The sequence below is a fragment of the Meriones unguiculatus genome, chromosome 20 (assembly GCF_030254825.1).
Source record: "Meriones unguiculatus strain TT.TT164.6M chromosome 20, Bangor_MerUng_6.1, whole genome shotgun sequence".
NCBI classification, from domain to species: domain Eukaryota; kingdom Metazoa; phylum Chordata; class Mammalia; order Rodentia; family Muridae; genus Meriones; species Meriones unguiculatus.
This window is the reverse complement of record NC_083367.1, coordinates 32,898,984-32,924,732: the sequence shown is the minus strand read 5'-3', so window position 1 is coordinate 32,924,732 and position 25,749 is coordinate 32,898,984. Positions and strand designations below refer to the sequence as shown.

General features: G+C 38.2%; 2 protein-coding genes across 2 annotated transcripts in view; one reads left to right on the top strand and one right to left on the bottom strand.

Moving 5' to 3' along the window:
• Trdn (triadin) overlaps positions 1-25,749 on the bottom strand; it is a 382,140-nt gene that overhangs the window by 68,287 nt on the left and 288,104 nt on the right. Inside the window, exon 23 of the mRNA XM_060373675.1 lies at positions 1,936-1,974. Coding sequence (XP_060229658.1) covers positions 1,936-1,974 — 39 coding nt within the window. The remainder of the gene's footprint in view (positions 1-1,935; positions 1,975-25,749) is intronic.
• On the top strand, positions 9,555-12,373 carry LOC110540482 (mitochondrial proton/calcium exchanger protein-like). The gene has a single exon (XM_060373696.1). The coding sequence runs from the start codon at positions 9,965-9,967 to the stop codon at positions 12,185-12,187; it is 2,223 nt and encodes a 740-aa protein (XP_060229679.1). The 5' UTR covers positions 9,555-9,964; the 3' UTR covers positions 12,188-12,373.

The window sequence follows — 25,749 nt, the reverse complement described above, 5'->3', positions numbered from 1 at the left end:
AGTAAGGTTTTAAATGCTTAAGATACCCTTTATAATATAAGTCAGATCTAGGAAGACAGATATTGAATGTTTCCTCTTATATTCCATGATAAGTACAATGAGATAGGAGAAGAAAAGAGAAGAGACTAATGGGAACTGAATGGCAGTCAAGATTCATTATATACCAATTAGAATTTAAAAAATCGCTATAAAACATTTAAATTTTCTCCTATCATTTATATGTAGCTATTTCAAAGAATCTAAAGTTCATACAGTTAATTGTTTTAAAAGCTTATTTCTTCTATTTTTAATATGCTATCTTTACTTGAAAAGGTAAAAAAACAAATGTCTCTTAAAGCAGAAGTAAATATTTAACAAGATGTGATAATAGATAATTGATAGCATGAATATTGCCTTTTGTTTTAGATACCAGCATAAAAATACAGGGTGAAATGCAGTACTGTGCTTCCATGATATGATGACGTAATGTAGCTTGTATGTATTCGTAAACTTTCACTGAGTAAGCAGTGGGATTGTGAACGACACAGCACATTTTTTTATGTATTCATATCTGAAGTTTAGTGATAATTTTTGATATAAACATGGAAGAGACACAGATCCCGGTCACCGTACTATCCATTTTCCTACAGTCTAAAACTGGAAACTTCCCTACTGAGTACAAAAGAACCCTGTGTCCGTAGCCTTTACCGTTTTTTTATGCAGTCTTCCTGAAACCAAGGGTTAAAAATGAGAAAATCACTGCATTTCTTTTCATGCTACGGTATTATTTTTATGAACAGTTTCAGCGATCATCTGTGTTAAATTAAACATGTGATGGAGAAAGAGTACTATTTATGACTATTACTTAAATATATGTTAAATTTGTACAAATGAAAATATGCTAATATTCTTAAACCAAGAATATGAATGTTTGCCCTTCTGTAGAGCTATTTTCATTGCACAGAGAGATTGGAATATAGACATAACCTCCTATTGTTTGGGTCTGTACACAATAATTCCTACATAGGGATAGTAGAAATATCTCAGATAGGGTTGGCACTAGAAAGATTGCCATTAACTAGAAATTTCCACTGGATTTATGTATTTTCTGCTTCACCTGTTCAAGGTTTCTTCTTTAACCTCCATCATTTGCTCTAAGTACTCAGCTCATCTTGATTCTGTCTCTTACAAAACCCTGTTTTTAGAAAGTCTACTTTAAAAATACCAGTGGACAGGAGAGACAGAGGGCAACAGTGTTCTCCACCCAGCCTTAAATTTTGATTCCCCTCGCCTAGTGCCAATGTATGAGAACCATGTTCCTCATGTCCCCTGATGCCCACAGGTATGCCAGCACTCCATTCAATGCACACCATAAACGGATGATAGAAAGATAATTATAAAAATAAATACAAATAGTAGAAATTTTCATTTAAATTTCCAAGAGAAAGAATCACTTCTCAGAGGGTACATACCTAATGACTGAAAAAGAAAATGATCAAATCTTTAGTTTGAGCTATTCGTCGCCACTAATTTAAAATAAACAGTGTTTGAACATCAGTGAAAATAAGTGTGTGAGATTCAACAACATAGATAAATTGCTAGCATTTATCATGCTCTGGTTAGAAATTTTGACATCCCAACTGATTCCCTAGTGTTTTGAAAAGTGTCTGTTTGCAGTGTATGTAGAGAAGAAACAGTGGTTGGTCTAGTGTTCTAGTGTGTGAATGGACTTGCTTGAACATGGTCTCCAGGAAGCACAGACCATATTTAATAGTTTCAGTTTTAGCATACATTTAACCCCATTGCTTGTCACTTTTCGGCACATGTAGAGTGTCCACTGTTGTTTTCGTTTGTTTTGTTTTCTCCACGTTTTGGTAGTCCCACAGCTTAACAGCCGTTCTTTGTCAAACCCCAAAGACGCCCTATTCCTTTGCAAGTGACGCCCAGTGCCCTTACCTGCTTTGGAGATCTTCTCAGTTTTTTTGGTTTCAGGTACTGGAGTGAAAGACACAAACAAACACAAAGAGATGAAAATAAGCAGCAAAAAGTAGTCGGCACCAAGCGGATCAATAGGGTTTTTTTTTTTTTTCCTAATAAGTTCTCAATTTCAATTACAGCCACATATGTTAACAATAAGGCAACACTGCACATTTACTTAAAATACTCTTGAATTTAAAATCCATCACCTAAAGACGCTTTCCCATAACTGATGGCCTGAGGTAGATCCCTGAGACTCACTTGCCGAGAGGCAAGAACCAGCTCCTGCAAGTTGTCCATCTGACTTCTGCACCTACATAGATCATGGCATGGGCACAGCCGCTTTCATGATGCGCCTAGACATGCCCGTGTATGCACGTGCACACACGCGCACGCGCGCGCCCACACACTCACACATATTTGAAATGTTAACAATATGTTTTAAGAATCCAGCCTATCAAAATTCTTACGCTAGTGAAGCTGGGCCTGGTGGCTCGCACGTTGAGTCTTAACACTCTAGAGGCAGAGGCTGGCAGATGTATGTGAGCCTGAGACCAGCCTGGTCTACATCCTTAGATCCTGGCAGGCTAGGGCTACGCAGTGTCGTCTTAACTCAAAAAGACAAAAAGAAAAACAAAACAAACCAAAAAATAATCTTATGCTAGTCAAATAATTTGTATTGTCTTTGCTACAGACAGCATATTGTCATTTTAAAAATTCAACAGTTATTAAAAACAAGGAAATTAGATAAGCCTGCTCAGAAAAAAGAGTGCCCTTACTTTTCCTAATTTAGCAAAATTTAATCAATCTTCTGTGGACTGCCACAGACTCAATTCACGGAGCGCCACCTGGTGGTTTCTTTCATAATTTCAAAATGATAAAATTAAGTTTACTTCTGTTGTTACTATTTTTTTAATCAATTAATTTGTCTTATATTAATTATAAAGTTATAAGTAGTCCAGGAGATGGACCGCCTGTTATTTTTTTGTCGAGTCGATGTTTTTGTCTAGAAATTCTGCAGTCTAACTTAAAGTGTATAGTTTTTTTGTTTTGTTTTTGTTTTTGATTTTCGGGGCAGGGTGGTGTTTCAAGACGTGGCTTCTCTGGACTGCCTTGGCTTTCCAAGACCTGCTCTGCAGACCGGGCTGGCGTTGAACTCACAGATAACTGCCTTTCTCTGTCTCCTTGAGTACTGGGGTTACTGGCTTACGACACCGCATCCGGTTCTCTTCAGTCACAGAATCAACTTAGTTAATACGATAATGACTAATTTTCAAAATTTCTGGTTCATCCTATATATATAACTGAGCTTGCCTAGGATTTGTGCTTCTCATTCTTGGCACAGAAACTTCTTCTGACTAATTTACAACACACAATAGTTGTTTTCCTTCAAAGAGCATAAAACCTGACCTCATAATTGCGCTACTCTTTGAGCATAGATCATGTGTCAAGTTCACATTAGTCAGTTCCATTCAAGGTTTCTCCCAGTGTATTTTCATTTTTATTAAAAAGTGCTTCATTGTGAAGAACTTGCAAATAAAAATTAGCACTAAGATCAATGTAGTTAAGGACGTGTGCCTGTGCAAACCCAAAGTGTATGCATCTCAATTAACGTCTGCACAGTTAGCCATTCTTTATACAACAATTGCACAGTTCTCAGCACCCTGCTTTGTCAAGTACTCAAATAATGGATCATGCAAAAGTGTTTTTGGTGCTGATGCTGTGCTTTTTACATACTCGGCACACGTTGCTCTTTCTTAGTTGACACATTCACTTTATTTATAGGATGATATTGATAGGCCTCAATGAGATGGAAGTAAAATTTCATATCGATGTATTTATATTCTGTAACCCTTCTTGAGGTATTCCATCAGAGTAAGAACTTGACCTTTAGTACACAGGCTTCAGGATTTGAAGTTTGACCTATTGGATTTCAGGCTCATTTTGGTCCAGTGTTTTCTCACTGGGCTCTCTTTCGTCTCTTTTGGAATGGTAATGTATATATTGTGCCATTTTATGTTGGAAGTATGTGATTTTTTTTTTTTTAATTTTTACTTTACGCAGCCTTCCAGTGAAAAGATTGCTATGGATCTCCAAAGATAACTTGAACTTTGGACTTTGAAACAATGTTGATACTGTGATAGACTATGGGGTCTTTTGAAGTTGGACTAATGTATTTTTTTGCATTATGATATGGCTACAAACCTATGGAAGCCAGGGAGGGAAATGTGGTCGTTTGAATAAAAATGCCCTCGGTAGCCTCATATATTCGATTACTTAGTCATCAGAGAACAATACCACTTAAGAAAGATTAGGAGATGTGGCCTTGTTGGAGTGGACATGGCCTTCTTGGAAGAAATGAGTTTCTGGGGGTGAGCCTTGAGGTTTGAGATGCCCATGCTATGGCCTGTGGCTCTCTCTCTGCTTGGGGTTGAAGACGTAGCTACCAGCTACTTCTCCACCACCACACAATACTGCTCCCATGCTCCCTGCTAGGATGATGATGGTTTAAGCCTCTGAAACTGTCAGGCAGGTCCCCATTAAAGGTTTTCATTTATAAAAATGCCTGGTTAGTGTCATCTAAACAGGGACGAAGACAGAGCTGAGCCTCTGTTTAAGGGTTTCTCAGCCACTTGTGCTTCCTCTTTTGAGAAATCGGTTTTAGTTCTCTATCCTGTTTTTAAATTTTGAATTTTTTGTTTCCTTGATGCCCGTGATGCCCGTTATTCTTTATTTGTTTATGTTTTAGATATTATCTCTCAAATATAGAACTGGTAAAAATCTTTTTCCATTTTGTACCCTGTTTTTTTTTTTGTTTTGTTTTGTTTTTGTTTTTTGTCATACAGAAGCTTTTTAATTTCATGAGGTTCTGGTCATTAACCATTGGTCTTATTACCTGTGCCATTGGCATCTTAACTAGAAAGTCTTTTCCTGTTTTATCAAGTTTAACATGATTACTTGTTTTCACTCCTATCAGATTCAGGATACCTGTCTTATGCTGAAGTCCTTCATGCACTTGGAGTTGAATTTTGCAGCATGATAATTATGGTACAATTAGCATTCTTCTGCCTGCACCCTTGCAGTTTAACAAACCTGATGTTTTTAAGAGTACAATTATTTTTTTTAATTTTTTATTAATTACATTTTATTCACTTTGTATTCCCCTGTAGCACCCTCCCTCCTCCCCCCATCCCTCCCTTCTTTCCCCTTCTCCATGCATGCCCCTCCCAACGTCCACTGATAAGGGAGCAAATCCTATTTCTTGAAGATGTTCTTTTTGACAGTGTGTATTTTTGGCTTCTTTGTCAAACGTCAGCTGTCTTTAGGTTTGTGGACTTAATGTCTTGTTCCTCGATTCCATTCCACAGATCAGCATGTCTGTTCTTATGCCAATGCCATGCTGCTTCTGTTACAAGAGCAGTGCAGCTTGAGAACGGGGCTGGTGGGACCCCAGAAGTTCTTTTAAAATCAGGATTGTTTTAGCAAGCATGGATTTGTGTGTGTGTGTGGTGTGTTTCCATATATAGCAGAAAACAGCCATTTCAATTTCTGTGAAGGATTGTGTTGGAATTGTGTTAGGCCGCTTTTGGTAGAACAGCCGTGTTCACTGTATTATTCCTACAGACATATTAACCCTGGAGATCATTTCATCTTCTGATGGATCCTTCAATTTCTAACTGCAGTATCTCTTTCTTTGAAGTTTTTAAAAAATTAATTTTTTTTTTAATGAATAACAGCTTATTCACTTTGTATTCCACCTGTAGACCCCTCCCTCATCCCCTCCCAATCCCACCCCCTGGTTAAGATAACTGCAATATCTTAAAGTTTTTATCGTATGAGTTTTTTAATTACTTGTTTAAAGTTGCCCCAAAGTATTTTAGTTAATTAGTTCCGTTAGTTATTATTCATTTAGTTACTTAAATTTTAGGGGTTTTTGTGTTTTTTGTTTTGTGTTGTTTTGTTTTTTACTTTGAGTCAGGATCTCACTCTGTAGCTCTGGTTATCTAGGAACTCACTATGAAGAACAGGTTAACCTCGGCCTCCCACAGATCTGCCTGCTTCTGCCTCCCAAAATTAAAAACCTTTTTAAGAAAGTGTATTTTGAAAGTTATCACTTCCTTGATTTCTTTCTGAGTCCTTTTGTCACACGTGTTTAGGGAGGCTACTGATTTTTGTGTGTTGTTTTTTATGCTGCTGTGTTGCCAAAAGTGTTTATCTGGTGTAGAAGTTTCCTGATGATGTTTGTAAGGGCATCTTTATAAAATCACATTATCTACAAATAAAAAATTTTGATCTCTTTCTTTCCAATTTGTATCCCCTTGATCACCTTGTGTTGTTTTATTACCCTGGCTCAGACTTCAAGTACAATATTGAATAGATTGAATAAGTATGGAGAAAATGGACACTAGTATTTTCTCTGATTTTAGTATAAATGCTTTGAATTTTGTTGTTGTTGTTTCGGGTAATGTTGGCTGTGGCCTTGCCAAGAATTGCTTTTATGATGGTAGGGTATGTTCCTTGTAGCCTAAGAGTCTCAGGGATTTTTATCATGAAGAGACATTGGACTTCTGTCAAAGACCTTTTTGCATCTAACGGATTGATCATGCTTTCTTGTTTTTCACCCTCTTTATGTGGTGGACAACATACCACAGTTTTACATATGGTGAAACATGCTTACACCTCAGGGATGCACCAACTTGATCATGGTAGAAAATGTTTTTGACATATATTTTTATTAATTAATTAAAAACTGTGTTTGATTAATTAATTACAATTTATTCACTTTGCATTCCTTCTCTAGCCCACTCCCTTGTCTCCTCCTAGTTCTACATTTGGCTTGGAAGTATTTTATTGAGCATTTTTGCATCTATCTTAATAAGGAAAATGGGTCTATGATTTTCTCTCTTTGTGGAATCATTGTGTGGTTCAGGTATCAGAGTTATGGTGACTTCATAAAAAATTGATAATCTTCATTCTGTTTCCATTTTGTGGCATAATCTGAAGAATATTGGCACTAATTATTCCTTAAATTTTTCATAGAATTCTTCACTGAATCTATATGGCCCTGAGTAGTTTTTGGTTGGGTGATAGCTTTTTTTTTAATATTGAAAATAAGTTTTTATTATATACAGTGTATTCTTGTTACAATTTCTACTCCCTGAATCCCTCCCAGGCCCTCCCTCACTTCCGTACCCACTCAAACTGACACTCTTTCTTTCTTTCATCAGAAAACAAACAGGCATCTAAAAAATTTTAATGGGTGATTCTTTCACTAAGATTACAGGTTTGTTTAAATTGCATGTCAGATTTTTTTTAACTTTTGTAGGTTGTATATATCAAGAAATATACGCATTTCCTTTAGGCTCCAGTTTGGTGCAGAAAATTTTAAGTATGCCCTTATGACTTTTGAATGTCCTCTCTATGTATTGTGTTGTTCTCCTTTTATCTCTAATTTTATTAATTTGGATTCTCATTTTCTACCTTTTAGTTTATTTAAGAATTTATTATTTTACTGCTTTTCTTAAAGAACCGACTCTTGACTCTTTGTTTCATTGTTTCTTTGTATTATTATGTTTGATTTTTATTTTATTTTTTTATATTTTTTCTTACCATCTGTTTCTCTTGGGTGTTATTTCGTCTTGTTTTAGAAGTCTTACATGTGGCATTAATTGGGATCTCTCTACATTTTTGTATATAGACACTTAGTGCTATGACTCCCTTCTAAGAATCACCTTCATTGTGTCCCATAGTTTTGAGTACATTGTTTTTATTTTCATTCAATTCCAAAAAAATTATATTTCTTCTTAATTTCTACCTTGACTCATTTTTCATTGAGTAGTGAGTTGTTCCATTTCCATGAGTTTATAAATTTTCTCTAGATTTTGGTGTTGTTCATGTCCAGCTTTAATTCATGTATATCAGATAGAATGCAGGGTGTTATTTCCATTTTCAGGTAAATGTTCAGACTTGCTCTGCATATGAATTATGCGAACTAGTTTCAAGAAAGTTCTATGAGCTGCTGAGAAGAAGGTATATTCCTTTGTGTTTGGGTGAAACGTTCTGTAAAGGTCTATTAGGTCCATCTGACTGATAACGGCATTTAGCTCCAGCATTTCCCTGTTTAGTTTTTGTTTGGATAACTTGCCTATTGGAAAGAGTGACATTTTGAGTGAACCATGTGAGGACCAATATGTGATTTTCAGTTGTAGCAGTTTTTCTTTTATGAACTTATGTTTGGTGCACAAATGTTTAGAACTGCAATATCCTCTTAGTGGATTTTGTTTTTCCTTTGATGGGTCTGCAGTGTCCTTCCTATATCTTCTGATTCACTTGGGTTTGAACTCTATTTTGACTCAGCTATTATATTGCTTGCTTCCTGGATTCATTTGCTTGGAAATCGTCCCCTGTCCTTTTATCTAGAGGTGATAATTTTCCTGGGTGATTTGGTGTGTTTTCTGGATGCAACACAAAGCTGGATCCTGTTTTCTAATCCATTCTGTTAGTTGTGTCTTTTCATTGAGACCACTGATGTTGAGAAATATCAACAGGTTTACTTATTCTTGTTATTTTGTACTTATGGTGTGGGGTCATCCATCCTTCCCTTTGATTTTCTAGTCTGGGATTTTTTTTTTTTTTTTTTTTTTTATCCTTTGCGTTTTCTTGAGTCTGATTAAACTCTTCATATTGTAATTTTCCTTCTAATGTCCTCTGCAGTGCTGGTTTGATAGCCAGATAGATACTGCTTTTACTTGGTTTTGTTGTGGAAAGCTTTTCTTTCTCCAACAATTGCGATTTATAATTTTGCTGACACCTTAGAGTTGTAGAAAATCCTGTCATGCCTTTGTAACTTTTGGAGTCTCCACTGAGAAATTGGGTGTTATTTGAACAGGTCTGCCTTTACGCTGGTCTTTTCCCTCTTGAAGCTTTTAATATTCTTGCGTCTGTTTTGTACATTTAGTGTTTGGATTACTATGTATCATGGAGATTTTTTTTTCTGGTGCTGTCTATTTGGCGTTACGTGTTCTTATACTTTTATAGGCACCTCTATCTTTAGGTTGGAAAAAAAAAAGTTCTTCTGTGATTTTGTTAAAAATATTTTCGATGTTTTTGAACTGGATTTCTCCTCCTTCCTCTATTCTTACTAGTAAATTTGGTACTTGAATGTGTTCCTAGATTTCCTGAGTGTTTTGTGCCTGAGTTTTTAAAAATTAAATGTTTTGACTGAGGTATATGGATATGAGGTATGCAGATTTTTTTTCCATGCCTTGCCTTTAATGCCTGAGATTCTTTTTTCACTTCCGGTATTTCTTTGTGGTGATATTTACCTATTAGATTTTTTTTTGTTTCATTTCCTAAATTTTTATTTATCTCAGTCTGAAACTTCTTTAGTGATTCTATTTCTAATCTCATTTATTTATCTGTTCATTTTTCATTTTACATCCCAATTTTAGTCCCTTCCCTCAGCTCCGCTCCTCCCAGTCCTACCAACCTGCCTCTTTCCCATATCCCGCCCCCCCCCCCCACTCCCCAGAAAAGGAGAACCCTCTCCCTCACCCCCAACGCTCCAGCCGTTTCAAGTCCCATCAGGGCTGACCTCTTCCAATGAGGCCAGGCAAGGCCTCCCCGGAGGGAGAAGTGATAAAAGAGCAGGCAACAGAGTCCATGTCAGACACAGCCCCTGCGCCCCCTCCCTAGAGCACACACCCGAGAGCTAAGCTGCCCAGGGGAGGATGCTTTAGTCTCATCCCGACGGGGAATTCGAATGGACAGCGGAAGTGGCTGAGCGGAGGGACCGGGGTAGGAGAAGGAGTGCAGTGCGGAGGGAAGCGAGGGCGGGATCTATTTCTAATTTTAGGGCTTGGGCTCCGGAAGTCTGTGCCTGGACATGGCCGCTGCGGAGGCCGAGTCCCTGAGCTGAGCGCCCGCTGCCGGAGCCAACCGCTGCCGCCAACCGTCCGGCGAGCCGGGCCCGGGAGCGGAGGGCGCCGGAGGACGCGGCGGCGGGCGCATGGCGGCTTTCGTGCCCAGGAGCTGGCACGGCCTGGGGCTTGCTCGCCTCGGGCCGCCCCGCGCCGCCCTCCCGCGGAGCAGTTGGAGGGATCCAGCCCGTCTCCGCTGTACCGGGACCCTGAGGTTGATAAGCCATGAGACTGTACTGCTTCGCGGTCGGACTCCGGCCAGAAATGCGTCCTGCCTCTGCTTCGAGGGTGAGCCGCCCAGCGGTGGGGGTCGGAGGCCCGAGGGCCGGGCCGCCGCGGCCGGGCCAACCTGGGCACCTGCCTCCGCAAGGTTGGTTGTTACAGGACCTCGCCACCTCCCTGTGCGCGCCTGGCACTCATCACGCCCCCTGGGAGAGCACACTGTGATAGAGAAGGCCCTGAAGTCCCTAAAGGACAAGAATAAGAAGCTGGAAGAGGGAGGCCCCGTGTACAGCCCAGCGGCCGAGGAGGCGGTGGAGAGGTCCCTCGTGCAGAAGGTAGTGGCCGAGCTGAAGCATTACTACCATGGCTTCCGCCTGCTCTGGCTCGACACCAAGATCGCTGCCCGCACGCTGAGGCGCATCCTGGATGGCCATACCCTGACCCGCCGCGAGCACAGGCAGTTTCTCCGCATTTGTGCGGACCTCTTCCGCCTGGTGCCCTTCCTGGTGTTCATAGTGGTGCCCTTCATGGAATTCTTGCTGCCCGTGGTTCTGAAGCTCTTCCCCAACATGCTGCCATCCACATTCGAGACCCGGTCCACCAAGGAAGAAAGGATGAAGAAGGAGCTTCGCTTGAAGCTGGAGCTAGCCAAGTTCCTCCAGGACACCATCGAGGAAATGGCTCTGAAGAACAAGGCAGCCAAGGGGAACGCCACCAGAGAGTTCTCTGCATTTTTCCAGAAGATCCGAGAGACGGGAGAGAGACCCAGCAATGAGGAAATCATGCGCTTTTCCAAATTATTTGAGGACGAACTGACCCTGGACAACCTCACGAGGCCTCAGCTGGTGGCCCTGTGCAAGCTGCTGGAGCTTCAGTCTATTGGCACCAACAACTTCCTGCGTTTCCAGCTCACCATGCGCCTGAGGTCCATAAAGGCGGATGATAAACTGATTTCCGAGGAAGGGGTGGACAGTCTGACTGTCAAGGAATTGCAGGCAGCGTGTCGGGCGCGAGGCATGCGAGCGCTCGGCGTCACAGAAGAGCGTCTGAAGGGCCAGCTGAAACAGTGGCTGGATTTGCACCTCCATCAAGAGATCCCGACATCTTTGCTTATACTGTCCCGGGCCATGTACCTCCCAGACACCCTCTCACCTGCTGACCAGCTCAAGTCCACCTTGCAGACACTTCCAGAAATTGTGGCAAAGGAAGCTCAGGTAAAAGTGGCACAGGCAGAGTGCGAAGAGGTGGACAACAAGGTAAGGCTGGAGGCCACGCTCCAGGAAGAGGCCGCCATCCAGCAAGAACACATGGAAGAACTACAGAGGGCTGCCGGGGCTGCGAAGGACATCCAGCCAGAAGTAGTGGAAGCCATCGTCCCCGGAAGGCCAGGGCCCGAGCTTCAGCCAGAGGTGCCTGATGTGGTTCTGCGCCCAGAGACATTGAAAGATACGGCACCTGTGCTGGGAGGTTTGAAGGGAGAAGACATAACCAAGGAGGAAATTGACATCCTCAGTGATGCCTGCTCTAAGCTAAAGGAGCAGAAGAAGCCCCTGACCAAGGAGAAGGAGGAGCTGGAGCTGCTGAAAGAGGGCGTCCACGACTACAGTGAGGATTTACAGGAGATCAAGATGGAACTTTCAAAGACGGGTGATGAGAAATATGTAGAAGAATCCAAAGCTAGCCAGAGGCTGTCAAAGCGCATCCAGCAGATGATCAGGCAGATCGATGGGCTGATTGCACAGCTGGAGACTAGTCAACAGAATGGAAAGCTGGGCCCTGAAGACATCTCTCCTCTGACAGGGGAGAGTGTCGTCAGTGTCAGCGAGTTCATCAGAGCCATGAAGCAAATCAAGCAATTTCCAGAACACAAGCTCATCAGTTTGACCTCAGCCCTGGATAAAGATAAGGATGGCAATATCAACATTGATGACCTTGTTAAGGTCGTGGACTTGGTGGACAAAGAAGGTGTTCAGATTTCTACCACCCAGGTAGCTGAAATTGTGGCCACCCTAGAGAAGGAGAAAAAGGTGGAGGAGAAGGAAAAGGCCAAGGAGAAGGCTGAGAAAGAGGCCACAGAAGTAAAAAATTAGAGTTGCCTGGCCTTCAGGCGCACTGGGTCTGTCTTCATCATGCTACACCAACCACAACAGGAATGACAGAAAAGCGATTGCTTTGAGGTGATTCTTGGTGGCAAATCTAATATTTTGTCTGGAATAAATCCAAAAATTTCATAATAAAAATATGTCTTGAACTGTTTTCATTATTTCATTCCAGTATATGTGTTTTGTGAGACTTCATTAAGGGATTCATTCATACCATCTTCAAGGTCTTTAATGTATTTATAATCTTTACTGTAAGTCACTGTCTTATGTTCTGTATTGCATTTCTCGGGGTCTACTGGAACAGGTTACTGGGTTCTGGTGGAGAGATATTGTCTTGGCTGTCAATTATTGTGTTTTTGTGCCATCGTCTAGGCTTCTGGTACTGGGATGGTAGATGTGGTTCTATGCCTTGTCTCTGTTAGGCAGATTTCTGTGCCTTGGTTTCTGTTGTCCACTTTGAATGTTTGAGAAGTGTTAAGGCTGTATGTTGCCTAGCAGTGAATGTTCCTTCCAGCTGGTGGGGAGCAGAGACAGCTAGAGGTGACCTAGCAGAAAGGCTTTAAGAAAGACCTAAGGAATCCTGTTTACACCTAGTAGTGTTTCTGCAGGGAATTGGAGGTGTGGTGGAAAGAGGAGACCCTGTCGCAGTGAGGTGAATAATTACCTGGAGAGACAGGAATAAAATGCTTAAGTGGACTCTGGCTCTGAACCAAGAGTCAGACTCTCAAGTGGATGAAGTTGAGGTTTGCTAATGTGAGCATCTATTCTTTAGACCCCTTTGCCATTTAAGAGCTTAATTCGTAAAAGCTTATTTTATGGATGTCATTACTATCAATCACTAAATGTGTTGAGTTACATGAAAATATACTTCCTAGGTTGGACTTGTATGATCACTGAAATTAAACTAACCCTAAAATAACAATTAAAATCCAGAATTCCAGGGCTAAGCTTGGAAGCTTCAGAGAAAACAACAACAAACACCAAAAAACAAACAAAACAAAACAAAAAAACATGGTTTGTGAGAGTATAAGACTTGGATGACAGAGAGCAGAGGGGCTGGTTACTTTTTCACCTTCGATGTTTTTTGTTTTTTTTTTCTCAAACTGATTAGTGATGCATAAGAATACAATATCTGATTTGAATAACATTTGACACTGAAGCCCTTCATTTTGAGCATTTCAGAAACTTAGAATCAAATAATCCCCAAGCAGAGCCACTGAGCACAGAACCTGCCTTTTCACTTAGGGCACTCACTTTTCCAGGCTGTTGGTTTCATTTATGAAATGTAAATTGCTGTTGGGCCTGGGGAATGGAGTTTCATTAATGAGTTTTCAATGTCAGCAACACTGTGCTCTGAAGTACAACAGGCAGGCCATAACTTCAGATTACACACCAGGAAAAGAGGAAACAAGGCCAATTTTGTTTAGGAGTTTCTGTTTCATCCTCTTAACAAAATTAGTGTACAAACCTAAGAATCATCATCAGTTTTAGAACACCTCTATTTAAGTACTTGCAGAACAAAATCCTAATGTATTTGATATCTTCCCTTATTTAGTTGTGTTTACCTACTGGTTTCCTGTTTACTGCTTTAGCTCACAGAAGGCTTATATGTGAAGTAAAATGTAATAACGATCAATATCACAGTAACCAGTGATATTTTGCATTTGGCACATGGTATTGACTCTCAGGGAATTGTAGTAAATGAATTATCTACTTTATTTATATAGTGTTAACTAATAATCATTAGTGCTCTAATCTCAGTATTATATATATTTTAGCTGTTGTGGAGGGATTTTTATTTTGTTAAAGAATTGGACAAGTTATATAATCCCCAAATGCAGTCTTTTAAAGTGAATATTGGGCCACTTTACAGATGACAATACTGAGGTTTAATAATCCAAACCCATTTTGCTTAGTAAACAGCACAACTGGTATTTGATATTTTTCTTTCTTCCAAAGCCTTAAGGAATAATATTCTTAATATTATCATATTAATATTATAAAATAATAATTACTTCTCTAATATAATTGCTATAAAAAGAATTAAAACCTTTTAAGTCATGACACACACACACACACAAACTATATAGTAAGCTGGATTTTGTGTAGGTAAACTATATTACTTAGACTATATACCTTAGAAAAATTACCCGTAGTCATTAACATTGTAATTGCATATGCTTCAGTCCAGCCACTCAGGTATTTAAATTTTGGAGTCAATCATTAAATCACAAATTGTATTAATTCATTTCTTAAATTGAGCTGGTAGAAAGAAATAAAGATCCTAAAAACCAGTAGAAAATTGATAAGCCATTTCACATACTCAGGAGGTAATAATGTCTTGGGAAGATTTTCTGTTAAAACAAAAGATTGCAGAACTATTCACATAAAGTTATCTATTGACCATTTGTTCAGCATATGGAGCTTTTGTCTGAGGATCTGAGGAAGCATGGTGACTGAAGACACAGGTCTAGAGTGATTCTGAAGATGAATTCTGAGTCTGCCGAGATAATTGCGTGATCTGGGCAAGGTACCCTCCATACTCCATTTTCACACTAATAAAAACAGGATTTCTGTGAAAGCTCAATTGAACACTACACATGAAGTATTTAATGGATCCTGGGTACTAAGCAGTGCTAGCTGCTTTATTAGTATTTAGTTTTCTGCATTCTGAACTTAATGTTAAATAGTAAATATCTAAGTTTATTTTAAAATAAACCAGTGACATTTTAGTTTGAATTATGTTGATAAAAATGCTCTAAACCTATGGTTTTCACATCATCTGAGTAATCATTTAGATTTTAGGTAAAATCGTGCTGCTTTTCTGCTCTATTACTACTCACACACAGCTTACACATGTTCTCTCTTTCTCTTTCACACACACACAGACACACACAGACTACACACATACGTCTCTCTCTTCCTGCCTGTCTCATGTCTCACATATAGCTCTCAAGTTATTATGTCAACAAGGAACAGCAATAATTCTTTAGAAACTCAGAAAGGAACAATTGTAAAATCTCTGTGTTTGTAAGTGAACTGCTCAGTATTTTATACTGAAGCCCTGATTCTGCATCTATTCTGGGCAAGATACCCAAAGGAGTTTGATGGTCAGATGAGTCTGCTGAGTGGACACGGAACACACATAATAGGCCAGAGGGCCTTGTCCCTGTTCGGCTCAGAATAAATGCATACATTGTTCCTGCCTCATTCTGTCATTTCATCATCAGGATCCTCTGTCTCTTCAATATTCTTAACACAATGTACCGCACTACTGAGAGCGTCACCCTGCTTTCACCTCTTCTTCCTCTTATGCCTAGTTATATATAGTCTCATTAGTCTTTCTTTGCCTGAAGCTTCCAAATGTGAAGTGTGTGCGTTTAAATAGGTAAGATATACTTGGGGGTGTCTGCAACCAATGCGGGTCGCACAAAATCTCTTCAATGAGAACAAGGCCTTGTGCTGCTATTTAGAGGTGGCAAGATAACTTGGATATGTTCCAACTAATGGTCCAATTACTTTTAAGCCTGAAAGGGATGCAGACATTGTACAACACTTACTTGTTAAGGGGACAAACATATACTCTATGGGTTGTTTGTTTGTTTGTTTTGTTGGTTGGTTGGGTGGTTGGTAAGTTTGTTTTTAAAAGGTAAAGTCCCTAAAAGGACTTGGGTTTCTTTCTCAGGAATCTTTTAAAGATAAATGATAATAATTACCAAGTTAAAAAAGAATTTCTGGTATAAGTACATTGTCTTTTATCTGGTTCATAACTGTAAAAATAGTAGTTGACCCTATGTGAAAAATGATTCACTAAAAACTTAAAATAAGTACTAAGTAATTAGGTTGATATGACATTTAAAAAATACCCCAATGAAAGAAGCATATGAGAGCGGTAAGGAAAGTGGACTCACTGAGTAATGGTAGCTTTCTGCCTCATGCTACTCTCTCCATTTTAGTGAGGGCTTAATTAGAATATCTATGAATCTGTATACACACATGTATATGAGGGAATGCAATGCTTTAACCTGTAAATGTTTATAGTTATGCATATATACATATTTTAATTCTGTACATACCACACATTCTCAGTGTCATCATGACTCCCACTAAATAAAGGATGTTAAAACAATTTTATAATAAATAATCACATTTGGATAGGTTAAGTTCCCACTTGGTCTAGTTTCAAGATCTTTTCCTGCATTGTTATTCTTTTCCCTTTTAAGGAAAATTTTGAAAATTATATATTTTCAATTTATTTATTTTTTATTAATTACAATGTATTCATTTTGTATCCCCCTCAATAGTCCCCTGCCAATTCCCCCTTCCTCCTCCTTCTACTCCAATGCCCCTCCCCCAGTCCACTGATAGGGGTGGTCCTCCTCCCCTTCCATTTGACCCTAGCTTATCAGGTCTCATCAGGACTGGCTGCATTGTCTTCCTCTGTGGCCTGGTAAGGCTGCACCCCCATCAGAGGGAGGTGATCAAAGAGCAGGCTAATCAGTTCATGTGAGAGACAGTCCCTGTTCCCATTACTATGGAACTCACTTGGAAACTGAACTGCCATGGGCTATATCTGTGCAAGGATTCTAGGTAACAACCCAGATGTCCCTCAACAGAGGAATGGATGCAGAAATTGTGGTACATTTACACAATGGAATACTACTCAGCAATTAAAAACAAGAAAATTATGAAATTTTCAGACAAATGGTGGGAACTAGGAAAGATCATCTTGAGTTAGGTATATCCAAGAAAGCAGAAAGACACACATGGTGTATACTCACTTATAAGTGGATAGTAGAAATATAATATAGGATAAACATATTAAAATCTGTACACCTAAAGAAGCTAAATATCTTATAAAGTAACTGGTAATATATATGTTACTTTACAGGGAAATAATATATGGTCTTTTATTTTAAAATTTGTAAGCTACATTTTTTTTTTCATTTATTTTGTGTGAATGTGTGAACTTTTAAATGTCAAAGGAAAACAAGCAGGAGTCTGTCCTCTTTTTCTACCCAGGGACCAAACTCAAATTTTAAAGTGTGGCAACAGGCAGTTTTAAATGTTAAAGCATCTCTTGGACCTGGAAAATGATACATTCTAGATACAAAAATAAAATACCTATTAATTATTAGAGTTTTTTTGATAGGTTTTCAAAGATGTTTCATGATTTCTATATAAAGGTACTACAACTATTACATTTCTTATTTATAAGTAGATATTGTTTCTGTTGTTAATAGTATCAATTTAAATAATTAATATTTATATTAGTCATTGTTGAGGTTCAGGAATAAAAAGTTGCTTTTGTACCTAAAAATTTGTTAGCTTCTCTTGATCTGACCAAATCTGTGTGTATATAAAGTTGACATTTTCAGAGAGATAGCAATACACTCTGCAAAGGTAGTTGCCTCACCTTTCCATTTTCACTTATGATCCATTTCTTCCATGGAGACTATGTGATACAGCGTTCAAATTGAAATGGCATTGCTAGTGTATTCCTCACGATTGTGGCTATAACTATGATAACAGCATTCTTTCATAATCTTTGTTATCTTGCCTGCTAATCATTACCAATGAATCCAAGTTGGAATTTGGTGGGCTTTAATTTCTAGAAATAAGTTAAATGTCTGTCTTCACTTGTGTTGCAGGTAACTGTAACTAAGATTGTTTGTTTCTTTGTTTTGTTGTAATGAAACAAGTCATCATGTCTTATGAACGTCTTAAGTGATTAGCTCTTCAATTTATAATTATTGTATTATACTGTGAACTGGAATTTCATCTTCTGAAAATGTTCCTCTTGTATGTCAATTCCAAGATGACTATCATGGTGCTCATTTTGATCAAACATTTGACAGACTGCTTCCTAATAAGGCCCTGAACTTTTTTTTCTCAGACAATATTCTTTAGAAACATTACAATGCCAACTCCCTTCTCCTTTGCAATGTAGAGAAATCTCCTTGCCTTGTGACAGATTTGTGACCTAGGGATGTCTTCCAAGGACCTCAGGGTAATTTTTCTGATGTTAAAAATATGGGGGCAAGTGTGTCGTCTCTTCAAGGAGTCTAACCAATAACTACCAAAAAGAAAACACAGGAAGAGCTAGTCACAGTGTTATACCCTGCCTTCTGAAGTCAGCACTCACAGAGCTCTGTCACTTAGCACCTCCTGGGTTTGGAGTACAACAAAGTTGAACTCAGTTTCTCTGTCCTAAGGACCAATCTGTCTTATGTTTTATAAACACAGAGAATAAAGGCTTCCTAGCAGGTTAGACTCTGGTGCAGTTTTTCTTTGACATCATGATTGTCTCATAATAGAACAACTTCAATACATTTCTCCCTGATTGCCTCACCTGAAGCAATTTGCTTACCATAGAAGCTATCTGCAAACCCATTTAGTGTTACTTTGAGGATAATGCTCTCTTATTTATTCAAATTGATGATGTTTTTAGTAAATCTTTATTATTCACTTTAAAACTAATATCTTTTCAATCAAATTATCCATTCTTTTAGAAAATTTTTGTTATTAACACTTATTTTCCAAACTGCTTTCTTTATCTAAATGTTGGAGATATTTACATAAATTTCAGCAGTCTATTCACCCATGATTTAAAACACGATGCTTTGCCTGCAAAACACTACTTATCTTCATCTCTCATCTACAGTCTATCTTTGTCTCTTCCCTTTTTCTTTTTATCTTTCTCTGTTTCTTCTACTCTGTGATAAGTTTAGCCAAAGAATTTCTATTTCACTAACCATCCAAGAATATTTCCATCAACAGATATTCATCAATATCATGGATTAACATTGTCACCTAACACAGATGTCTTTATGTCCATTTTTCTACAAGATACCCAAGACAAAAAAAAAATGAATGAATTAGGAGAATTGGCATATATGTAAATTGGAATATTATTCATTTTTAAAGAAAAATGTTATAATTTTTTTATTTATTATTTATTACAATTTATTTACTTTGTATACTGGCTGTAGCCCCCTCCCTTGTCTTCTCCCAGTACTACTTTCCCTCCTTCTCCCTCTATGCCCCTCCCCTCTATCTGACACAAGTTTATCAGGTCTTCTCAGGACTGGCTGTTTTGTCTTCTTCTGTGGCCAAGAATGCACCCTTCATAGGGAAGTGATCAAAGTGCTAGCCACTGAGTTCACATCAGAGACACTCCCTGCTCCCCTTACTAGGGAACTCACTTGGAGATAGAGCTGTCTTTGGGCTAAATCTGAGCAGGGGTTCTAGGTTATATCTATGAATGGTCCTTGGTTGGAGTATCAGTCTGTGCAAAGACCCTAAGCCATGAGTTTTTTGGTTCTGTTGGTCTTGTGAAGATTCTGTCTCCTCCAACTCTTTCTATCTCTCCATTCTTTCATAAGATTCCCTGCACTCCGTCCAAAGTTTGGCTATGAATCTCAGCATCTGCTTTGATACTCTAATCATTGTAGTCTTTAGAGGACCTCCATGGCAGGCTCCTGTCCTGTTCCCTATTTTCTCCTGCTTCCAATATTTATGCTGTTTGCCTTTCTGAATGACGGTTGAGCATCTTCCCTAAGGTTTTCCTTCTTGCTTAGCTTCTTTAAGAGTTTAGATTTTAGTACATATATCCTATGATATATCTGTGAAATCCTCTTATAAGTGAGCATATGCCATGTGTGTTTTTCTGCTTCTGGGTTACCTCACTCAGGATGATCTTTTCTAGTTCCATATATTTGCCTAAATATTTCATGATTTCCTTGTTTTTAATAGCTGAGTAGTATTCCACTGTCTAAATGTACCACAATTTCTGTATCCATTCTTCAGTTGAGGGACATCTGGTTTATAAAACTTTTAAGAAAATGGATGGACTTAGATTAAAGTGATTTCACTCATTCTCAAAAAGAAAAAGAGGCATACTCTCCCTCACATGTATAACTTAGCCCATAATATATGTATGTATGTATGTATATAAGTGAACGTGTGGGTATGGTATAACATGTAGAAAACGATTAAGAAAGGCTAAATATTAGGAGATGATGGAAGATTGCCATTAACACTTTATGAAAGAAGGTAATAGCTCATTGTTTTTCTAGTTCTAACTCCACCATTGTTTATTTTTTTTAATTTTTTGATCATGGATATATACATAAAATATATTCAGTGGTGAAAATACGATATACAATGTGAATGTCCACAGATCACATCTTGAATGGTTAGTCTAATTCTATGAAAGCTCATTGAGTTTTATTTTCTTTTAGTTAGTCAGTTTTCATGTATGATGTGCAATATGTTTATATATTTTAAAATATAATTTAAAATTCATAAATAATATTCCCATTAACATCTTTTCTGCCTATGATCTATGATTGGGATTTAGGATTCTATTTGCTTTTAGAAGATATCAAACCTTCATAGGAAAATTTTATTGCTACTTTCCTTTAGCATTTCCCCTAGGCTTCTGGCCCATCTAGTCCCAGGCTGTTGGCTATCTTATCCAAGCAGTGTTTGGAATGAGTTCCATGAGGTAGGCATCAAATCCAATCAGATTTTGGATGGTTACTGCCATCAGCTTTGTGCCACTATTGTGCTAGAGCATCTGCTGGGCAGGTTACCATTAGGCAGAAGGGTTTGTTAGTGGATTGGTGCTTATCTTTCTTCCTTAGTAGTGTGGAGAGTAACTCCCATTGTCCTGGACACTAGAAAGTAGGGGTGAAGGCTCTGTGTAGGCACCAACTTGACTTCTCCATGTTCAATGAGTTGTGTAGGTGCTGTCTTCAGAAATAGGGCCTTAATGTTATTATTTTTATTCCCTTACCCACATTTCTGAGTAAACTGTATTTATTTAAGAGACCAGCTATTTAATAAGATAAGAACATATTGATTCCTGATTTTACAAGACACTGGACCACAGTACCTGAACATCTCCCCAGATAATTTAATTAAAACTAAATAAGTTTATTTTTTAAGTTTTGTTTATTTCTGTTTTGTTTAAAAGCAAAATAAAAAAACCTATAAGTGAAAAATACTATATTATGTAATTCAGTATTTTAGGCTTCAAGATGTAATTAAAAATACTGATTCCTCTGAAATGGTCACTAAGCCTTAGGTGCAGGACTTGATAGATGTATCAGTTAGGAATAGACTCTACAATTTTACATTTTTTTGACAAATTAACTGAGCCTTTATTGTGTGAAAAGCTATTTTATTTTTAAAAATTTTTTATTAATTACCCCTTATTCACTTTATATCCCCCCTGTAGCTCCCTCCCTCCTCCCCTCTCAATCCCTCTAGTCCTCCCCTTTCTTGAAGCATGCCCCTTCCCAAGTCCACTGATACAGGAAGTCTTCCTCTCCTTCCTTCTGATCCTAGTCTATTAGGTCTCATCAGGAGTGGCTCCATTGTCTTCCTCTGGGGCCTGGTAAGGCTGCACCCATGTCAGGGGAAGGTGATCAAAGAGTAGGCCAATCAGTTCATGTCAGAGACAGTTCCTGTTCCCATTACTACAGAACTCACTTGGACACTGAAATGCCATGGGCTACATCTGCATAGAGGTTCTAGATTATCACCATGAATGGACCTTGGTTGGAGTATCAGACTTAGACAAGATCCCAGTGTCCAGATTTTTTTATTTTTCTCTCTCTTTTTGGAGCTCTTGGCCCCTCCAGGTCTTTTCATATCCCACTTTTTTTCATAAGATTCCCTGCACTCTGCCCAAAGTTTGGCTATGAGTCTCAGATAAAAAATAACTTTTATGTAATAGAAATGGGGAAAATGTGAGACCCAGCTTGGCAGTCTCTTATTCTTACTACCTCAGGACTTGGGGTTGAAATTCAAAGTATACAACAATATCCCTGGTCTGTGGAGATGCACTCTACCCATGACCAAGTGTATGCTGGGTAAAGATGGCTAACAGTATGCCAAGAATAAGTGAAGCATGTTAGACACAAGAATAAAGACACCACACTTCACTGACACATACAGTCAAAGTCAATAAGAATCTACAGTTAGAGAATTGAGTTGCTTCCAGATGATGTGGAAGAGCTGCCTGGGAAAAAGAGAATGATAACAGTAAATAAAAGGGTAGACAGTGTCAGCTGGATGGTGACGGTAACAATACTGCTCTACTGCACAGAAGGGTGATGTGATAAATACTGATGCAACTTGTAGTGTAAAATGTAAAAATAAATAAATAAAAAAGATTTCCAATGTTACTGTGAAAGTAAATACTTGGTAATGAGTTTGCTCATAACTGTGGTATTTCCTGTGATAAACATATATCAAAATTGCAATGTATTCCCAAACATACATGAGTTAGTTTTTTTTTTTTCAAATAAAAGCAAATTTAAAAATTATCATGTCCTTTAAGTCAAGAGTTTCCTGGATGACAAGCTAGTCCTACATATGATATATAGAAAATTTGAAAATTGGTTTGGTTGCAAAGTACTATTTATACTGCTACTTAAAATGCTAAGAAGAAATAGGGTCAGCTTTTTATCTATATTTCAGTGTATAAAATTGACATCAAAAGCTATTGATGAAGAAACACATCAGATATAGTCATTCATTTTATCAAAGGTGGGGTATGTTACTGCTTCCAAAGCAAAAACAGTTTCATGTTTGTTTGTTTTATGAATGAAGAAATGATGGTGTGGTTAGAGTCCCAGTGTGGAAGCCTAAAGTCTTCAAGTTCCAGGTTCAGTGTCTTCCTGGGAGGAGATAAGTATGTTAAAGGTGGTCATACAACTTAACTGAGACAGAAACCAGAAGGATGACTGATTTTAGTTGAGAAAGAAGGCATGTATGCTACAAGAAAGCTCACCAATAACCAGTTGCCATGGTTTTTTGTTTCATTTTTGTTTTTGTTTTTTTTTGTTCTCTGGGTACCAAGGCCAAATAAGCAGGGCTCATCCTTGTATGTGTATGGAGGTGTTAGGAGAAGTTTAAATCTTGAATCCACAATTCTAATAGCTAAGCCAGCAACAAAGGGTAACAGCATGTGATAATCTTCCTTTTCAGGAGTTCTCTACTCTTCCTTGCATAAAGACAGAAGTCTAATGATATTCTTTGAATGCCTAATTTATTCATGCTATGATAGCTTTTGTAAATGTGGTTGCAAGTGATCTTTCAGTAATAATTCTGCTTTCAGTATTTTACTGTGATTCAACATGGCTTTGGACAGTACATACAGGAGAGTTTATGGGAGACTGCTAAATGCTGAAATTCTCTTTTCTGCATGATAGAAATAATTTTTGAAATTCACTGAATTGAAGTATGAGACCCTTTAACAAGTGAGAGTGCTTCAGCCTTCTTTAGACAGATCTCCACAGCAGGCTTCAAAGGGACTCTCCAGGAAGAAAAGCACCATGGAGGTTTTCAATGTCCCAAATCTTGTATGGTATATTACATTTTTCTTTGATTTTTTTTTTAGTAATGATAAATTTTGCTAAAAAGAAAAATCCCTCTTAAATATATCTGCTATATCTTAAAAAAACATCTTAGTGCTTTTTTGAGACCTGTTTTAAAAACAAAGGACAATTTGTATAATTCTAAATCAATAACCATAAGAAAAAAAATTATATATTTTATACATACATACATACATATATATGTATGTATATATATACATATATATATGATTTTATTAAGAGTAGGAAGATACTTGCAAAGAGTAGATCATTTTAAATAAAGTGAGAATTCTCAATAAACATGTTTGTAACTATATGACTAAGACATAAATTTTAAGAGTCTGTATAGTTAACTTGGATAACTAATCAATATAGACTTAAGTCTATCAGATTTCATTGCTAGGATAGGATGTTTGTTTGGTTTGGTTTGGTTGTTTTGGTTTTTGTAATATCTTTTGAAAATGTCTTCTCCCATATATTACCAACTGAAGCTTTCCCTTCCTGTACTATAGATCTACTCTCACCTCTCCTCTCACCAGATCCACAGCTCTTCCACTTTGTTTTAAGAGAGAGCAGACCTCCCACGGACATCAAGCAAACATGACATAACAAGTTACAGTAACACTAGGCCCACATCCTCATATCAAGGCTGGAAAAGACAACCCAGTAGGAAGAAAAGGTCCCAAGAGCAGGCAAAAGAGTCAAAGACATCCCACACCCCTCTTATATATTGTTAGAAGCCTCACAAGAACACCAAGCTACACAACCATAGCATATATGCAAAGGACCTAGTTCAGACCCACATAAGCTCTGTGATTGTCACTTCAGTCTCTGTGAACCTTTATGAGTTCTACTCAACTCCACTTTCAAACTTTTGGGATTTGGCACAGGTGATGTTTTTAAATGAAACTATAATTACTTATATTATACGAAGAGTTAGTGTTAAATCTTCCTTTTGAGTTACCTCAATAGTAAACAGTAATGTAAGAGCTCCGCATTCCCGTGATACAGATACCAAGAAAAATAAAAGTATTTCAAACTATATTAGAAGAAAAGTGTAGTCTTTGTAGACTGAATTGCAAAGTAAGTGCATTAAAACACATAAGCCCATGTACATTTATGTAGTGAGGGGAAGGAGAAAGAAAAAGAGAAAAGGAAAGGAAAAGGAGAGAGGAGAAAACAGGAAAAAGAAAAGATGAGGAGGGGGGAGGAAAAGCGAGAGACAGAGACAGAGGCAGAAGAGAATACTGAGTCTGTAAAAATATTACTCTGATTCTGCCACTGTATATGCATGTGATATTTTTGCAAAAAAAAGTAGTTCTTATTGTCATTGTCCTAATTTTTTTCAGAGGCTAAATTGAAGAGTTTTGGATTAATAGTTTTGGCAGTAAAAAAATATCAAGACAGTCTAGTATTGTCTGTGTCATACTGTTGTTGGTGACCATTCTTATCCAGATCTATAATAAAAAGGAGCAAGTAGAGCAAAGAGAAACGCAATATTTATTGTTTGAGGACAGAGAAAAAAAAAAAAACCACCACCACCATGAAATGTAATGTTGGAGCCAAGCCTTGTGTAGAAGGGGATAAAAAGTTTAAAGGAAAGCTCAGCATGAAAGGGGATGGTGACCTCAGGGTAGGACCTTCCCCAGTTAAGTTGTCAGTTTCTGAAAAGAAAGCTTAAACAGTGAAGGAAACCAAGACACTGGAAACCTTATGTAGATGCAAGTCAAAAAGGCTCACAAGTTCTAGCCCCTGCAAAGTGAAGAACTTGTCAGCTTTCAGTCATGTAATTTTGGCTTTATCATTAAGGATACAAGAAAGAGGTTGTAGAATCTTCCTACATAGTTTAGGAAAGGTCACAGCTAGGTGTGTGGCTGGGCCAGCTCTGCAGAGAAGCCTGGAGAGGTTGTTTCATGAGGCTGTGAAGGTGAAAACTAGATTGCTTTGGAGACGCCAAGATGTTGGAGATGCCAGAGCCGTGAAATACTTGCCAAAGAGAGCTGTAGACTGTGAATAACCAGCTCAAGAGAGTAATTTACTGCAGTTAACAAAGCTGGAAGGAGTGGCAGTTCTGAAAACAATCTTTTTTAATAATTTTTATTTTTTTATATTAATTACAGGTTATTTACTTTGTATCCCAGTTGTAGTCCTCTCCCTCAT